Below are 6,352 nucleotides of genomic sequence, written 5' to 3' on the forward strand. Positions count from 1 at the left end.
TTCATATCTTCCTCTGCAGATACATTTACATATTAAACTATGCACCACTTCGGAGGCAGTTTGTAAAACTGACTTTGGTCAAGGAATGACAAAATAAACAAAAATGAAGTTTAAAGTCACCCTGAGGACTTCCAGATTCATCTATCTGCTTCATGAGTTCTGGCAAAACTCCTTGTCACCTCAGAGAATGACCATGTCTTAATGAAAGCAGACTCAAATCCCCACTAAGGCATTGTAACCTACATGCAAGTAACTCAGCAACAAATACCACAAAATGCATTGGGATGCCATAACAGCTGCATCTTAAGCAATCCTTCCCTGGGGCCTTTCTGCAATCCAGCAATGCAGCTCTGAAAACACAACTTTGTGGTGTGTTCCACCTTCCATTTACTAATCAGATATTTCTCTCCTTTCCCTCCAATCCTTAACAGGTGCTTTGATATCCCTGAATATTTATGCTCTTCACAAAAATCCTGACGTGTGGGAGGATCCTCAGGTATGCTCTGGAGCATTGTTTGGTCAATGGTTTAGAGCATGTTGAATGCACATTTAAAGTGTGTTTACTGCACACTAAAAGCAGCTGACTCCTCCCCCAAGAATAATGAGAACTGTTGTTTCTGCCTCACAGAGCTTCCATTTCCAGAACCCTTAATATACTACAGCTCCCAGGATTCTTTGGGGGAAATCATGTGCTTTGACTGTGCACTGAATATGTTTTAAATGTGTAGCATGGATGTGCACTTAGAATCACAGTACCACAGCAGTGTTGCATGCAAAATGTGATAAATGTACAGTTGCTCAATTCCTTATGTGTGAGGTGGAGACTTTGGAGATGCTCTAGGATGTGGGCTTCTGGTATTGTACCCCACTTTTGGGGGGGAATCCCTTGAGAATTGTACAAAATGGCAAGAGTTGGAGTATGAAAATTTGCTGCAACTTGGGACAACTTAGCATTCCACAGCCTAATGTTGACATACCCGCCAACATTTGTCTGATAAAAATAGGGACATCCCATTCCATAATGATAATTTTACTGTTTATACCCCACACATCTTACTGGGTGATCCCAGCCATTCTGGGCAGCTTCCAACATATATAAAATCATAATAAAACATTCAGCATTTTAAAAAAAAATCCCTACACAGGACGGCTCTGGGGTCAGAAAACTCCATACCCTTCAACATTTCTCCAGTGAAAATAGAGACATCCTAAGGGAAAGTGGGACATTCTGGGATAAAATCTGAAACTTCTTTAAATCAGGGATGTGTCTGGAAAATAGGGACACTTGGAGGGTCTGCATTGATTGCCCTATGTTGATGTACAGACAATATCAAGCAGATGCAGCATGGATGCATATTCAGAGCAATGAACATTCTGTGATTGAAAATACAGGAAGGAAAAATAAATAACAATAAAAATTCTTAGCCAAAGTAACTCTGAAAAGAAGAAGAGCTTGGATTTGATATCCCACTTTATCACTACCCGAAGGAGTCTCAAAGCAGCTAACTTTCTCCTTTCCCTTCCTCCCCCACAACAAACACTCTGTGAGGTGAGTGAGGCTGAGAGACTTTAAAGAAGTGTGACTAGCCCAAGGTCACCCAGCAGCTGCATGTGGAGGAGCGGAGACGTGAACCCGGTTCCCCAGATTACGAGTCTACTGCTCTTAACCACTAGACCGCACTGGCTCTCTAGACCACAAAAGAAGAATTCTGCAACCTTTATTTTTTTCTGCAAATGATACACATTGTACTCTTGCTTAATTTAACTTGCATAATGTACATTGCTTCTGTTGGCCATGGGGAGCATTTATCTAGGGCACTGAAGTCTCATTTTCTCCCTCAGATCACAAGTTTGGGATGCAGTACATGCTGGGTTCAACCCCCGGCAACTTTCTACATGTCTATGCACATCCATGTTGCCAAACTGAAGGCTAGCCCACATATACATGTACATCACTTGAATTCTGTCTTTGATGTCTGGCAGTGGCATCTCAATGCATCAAGTGACCTCAGTGAAAACCACTGTGCTTTACAAGAGTGAAAGCTCCTCTTGTGGTGTTGTGACTGTGATTGTCTCTTCACTTGTGCAATATCACTTGATAGTGCAGTAATCCAATGATCAGCATGCATGCATGAAGCAGGTCCAAGTACATCTCATTGCTGATGCAAGCTGCTGATAACTACAGTCTTACTCTCTTTCAGGTGTTTGATCCTCTGAGGTTTTCACCCGATAATTCATCTCAAAGACATTCCTATGCATTTTTGCCGTTTGCTGCTGGACCCAGGTAATACAACTAATGATGTAAAGCTGTTCACTGAAAATAGACAGAAGCAAGATGAAAGATAGTCAGCCAAAGCAAAACTTGATTTATATGATCAATGAGTGAAGTTCATCCTCAGAATTATGGATTGCTGCTTACCTGTGTCTGGTTCTCACTGATATTGTGACAAGGAGAACGGAACAGCCCCCTTCCATGGGACAGAAGGTTTGTTCTCTCTTTTTTTAAGGAATGAGCAGAGCCATCTTTCCAGAAAGATTAGCTTTCCCCCCCTGATAAAGGGGTCCCTGTGTGAGTGTTCTGTTTACTGAGGCTTTAGGACCAATCCACACTCTTTGGGTTGCCTCTGCCCCCAAGTCCAGGGTAATCCATGTGGGGGGGGGGTTTCTATGGGTTAAATGCATTCATAGTGAAGCAGTTGTCTGAACACACCACAGATCTTGCTCTTAATTTAGCACACTATTGCACTTAGTACATGGATTCATGGATCCTTAAGAAATAGTTTTACTGTGGATATATTCTGCCTGTGTTGACAACAAACACCCAAGATTAAAAATAAGCTCAAAATGTGGTTAGTATGAATGGATTATTGTAAGGACCTAGATGGTCATAACTGAGGATCAGGAATCCTGCACTACGATCCAAATTCTTCTTTATTTAAGCCCTCTGTGGAAACGCCTCATTGCTTCAGAACAGGTTTTGCCAAGCTGGCAAAACAGTTCCCATCAGCACGAATTTGCTGGCTGGAGCTGAGGGTTCAAAGCGGCTGTAGGGCAGCTGTAGATTGGGAAAGGCTTCTCTAGAAGTATTCCCACCCCCACACCAAAATATCCCATTTCCCATGTACCATCACTTCTTCATTCATTTCATATTTTAGTAACCCATTAGTTCTGCAGCTGGAATAAACAAGGACAGCTGAGGAGCTGGTTGCAAATTGCAGAAACCACACAGGTTCAGGGTTTATGGGTTTTCAGCACCTGCATTCTTGTTTAGACACACGTACCAAAATGTTTAGAAAGTTTTTATGAGTTTTAATTTGTTTGTGGGCTATTCTGTTGCCAGCTTCCTGTATGTTTTAAATCATGGTTGTAAATTTTTATTGTTTTATCTTGTATGTAAACCACTTTGAGATTAATTTCTACAATCAAGCAGAACAGGTGACTCCCCATACGTGAAGTACCGGGAGATAATTAAATAATCCAATTCATGCCTGGAAATGGCAGGAGAGAGCTGTAGAGTCCCCATAGTTCATGAGGAGACCCTCAGCGAGGGCAGAGGAAGCCTCAATGAAGGCCAGAGGTGCAGCAAGGCTTTGTTTGCGCTGCCCAGCCTCTCCGCCTAACAGCTGATGTAGCTGCTGCTTCCCTGTGTGTCCTTCAGCCTCCTGCCAGCCCCAGGATATTTTTGGATACTGTATTTTTGGTATGGATTGAAGAGTGACAGAAAAGGTGTTTGGGGGGGCTCTGTGCCTTATGCATGCGGGCCCCCCCGTGTAAGTGTGGCGACGCTTATATATGATTCTTATGACATGAAATACTAAATAAAAAATTATTATGAGCCTGTTCAAGTTTCAGCTTGAATGTTTTTTCTTCCTCAGGAATTGCATTGGGCAACAGTTTGCTATGATGGAGTTGAAACTGGTGGTTGCTCTGACTTTGCTGCGTTTCCAAGTTGCACCAGATCCTGCTAATCCTCCCCTTGAGAAACCTCAGCTCATAATGCGCTCTTGGAATGGGATTCACTTATATTTAAAGAAGCTTGCATAGATTCTCTGTCAACCACAGAACATGACTCTTCTAAAAAATAAAACTTATGGAGCTGCTAAGATGCATTAACTTTATCGCTATTTGGTAGATCAGAAGAAACATATTACAGTCAAGCCTCGGCTCCCAAATGGCTCCATTTTCAAATGTTTCAGATCCTGAACACCAAAAACCTGGAAGTAAATGCTCCGGCTTTCACACATTTTTCAGAAGCCAAACATCTGACGCGATTTCCGCTTGAGTGCAGGAAGCTCTTGCAACCAATCGGAAGCTGTGTCTCAGTTGTCAAATGTTTCGGAAGCTTAATGGGCTTCCGGAACAGATTACCTTTGATGACCGAGGTTTGACTTTATACATTTAAAGAGCTATGATACTGCCATCCCTGCTGTTTTTCAGTACCTGTCAAAGACCTTTCTCTTCCAACAAACCTTTTAAGTAGAAATCTTTCCTAGCCTGCACTTGTATTGGAATCCCCAATGTGTTTGAATTTAAAAAATTGCTTGAGTGTTTGCCTCCCTGGGCTCCATTGGGAGGAAGAGTAAGATATTACGGAAGGAAGGAAGGAAGGAAGGAAAAGCCTCTATGAGAAGCAGCCATGGTGTTGAACAACTTCAAGTAAACATGCATAACAGAATCCAGTTACAGACACAGATTATAATAATACCTAGTACAGTGCCAGAGTAGCTGGTTAAATAGTTAAATTATCTTAGAAGAGTTGTATTGTGCGACACCGCCCCCCACAGTGAAGCATGGATATTGGGAGGGCCTGAGAATTTTGTGTCCTTACTAATAAAAGGGGAAAAAACCCAACCCAAACTTCCTTGAGCCAATATTTCTTTGCTTTACTTCTCTCAGCGCTCATCTGTGTTGTGTAAGACATTCAGATAAGGCTATATCCAGGACATTATTGAACCATTCCTCTTTAGGTAGCATCAGACATGACTTCAATTGTTCCAATGACCGTCTAAGCCACCATCAGTAAGAACAAATCAAGACATCACATGTCCTTGGGCCCCTCAATCGCCAGGTGGCGTGTTTGATTCCATAGTACAACTATGCACTGTGTAGCATATCGGTAACTTGTTTTTCTACCCAGCAGCTCAAATATGTACATTTTCCTCCGCTACATGCTTCTATATTTGCAGCAGCCCTATGAGGTGGGCTAGGTTATGTTAATATAGATACATAAACAGCAGCAGGGGGCCCAATCCACATACAATGAACCAGGAAATCCTGTTGACGTCTCTGAGATTACCATTGCTCCTGATCTGGAAATTCTCCCAGCTGGTGCCTAACGCTGCAGCTAGACTGATGGTGGGGACAGACTACAGCCTGCACATAACTCTGGGGCTTAAAAGCTTTCACTGGATACCCATACGCCACTGGACCAAGTTCAAAGTTATTGCATTAATTTACAGGGCCCCAAACAACATGGACGCAGGATACCTTAAGTATCCCCTGGTTCCATATATCCAGGGCTTTTTTTTCAGAGGGAATTAACAGGAACTCAGTTCCGGCACCACTGCCATTCTAAGAAAACAAGGGAGGTGCTCATAGTGAGTTCCAGCAACTCTTTTTCTAGAAAAATAGCACTGTATATATCCTTGGGAAGTGGTTTTGATTGGCAGAATGTCCCATGGAAAAAGCTGAAGTCCCCTTACCCTGATTCATAAAAAGGTAAAGGGACCCCTGACCATTAGGTCCAGTCATGGCCGACTCTGGGGTTGTGGAGCTCATCTCACTTTATTGGCCGAGGGAGCCAGCGTACAGCTTCCGGGTCATGTGGCCAGCATGACTAAGCCGCTTCTGGTGAACCAAAGCAGCACACGGAAACGCCGTTTACCTTCCTGCCGGAGCGGTACCTATTTATCTACTTGCACTTTGACGTGCTTTCGAACTGCTAGGTTGGCAGGAGCAGAGACTGAGCAACGGGAGCTCACGCCGTCGCGGGTATTTGAACCGCCGGCCTTCTGATCGGCAAGCCCTAGGCTCTGTGGTTTAACCCACAGCACCATCCGCGTCCCTACCGTGATTCATAGCTCCAGTCAAATTTGCAGAATTTCTGTATTTGTTTTGTTTATTTGGTTTTTCAAATTTTGTTTTCTCCTGCATAAATCTTGTGCTTCTCAGCTCCTGCTATCAGAAGTTTGAGCTGTGCAATCTGGGACCTTGTGACATGGCAATACATTAGATAAATAATTGTACTTTCATACAATAGAACTCAGGTTAATGCTCACAGAGTGTAATTATATGACCTCAACACACACACACATACATTCACATCCAACACTGTCACATCTAGGCAGTGGCG

The 6,352-nt window shown here is 43.1% G+C and overlaps 1 protein-coding gene across 1 annotated transcript in view; it reads left to right on the forward strand.

Annotated features, from left to right (window-relative positions):
• Nucleotides 1–4,103, forward strand: part of LOC310847726 (uncharacterized protein) — a 46,523-nt gene extending 42,420 nt beyond the window's left edge. Inside the window, exons 22-24 of the mRNA XM_083745785.1 lie at nucleotides 432–496; nucleotides 2,202–2,284; nucleotides 3,876–4,103. Coding sequence (XP_083601911.1) covers nucleotides 432–496; nucleotides 2,202–2,284; nucleotides 3,876–4,044 — 317 coding nt within the window. The 3' untranslated portion in view covers nucleotides 4,045–4,103. The remainder of the gene's footprint in view (nucleotides 1–431; nucleotides 497–2,201; nucleotides 2,285–3,875) is intronic.
• Nucleotides 4,104–6,352: the final 2,249 nt, after the last annotated feature.

The sequence above is a fragment of the Podarcis gaigeae genome, assembly GCF_964106915.1.
Source record: "Podarcis gaigeae genome assembly, chromosome: 6".
NCBI classification, from domain to species: domain Eukaryota; kingdom Metazoa; phylum Chordata; class Lepidosauria; order Squamata; family Lacertidae; genus Podarcis; species Podarcis gaigeae.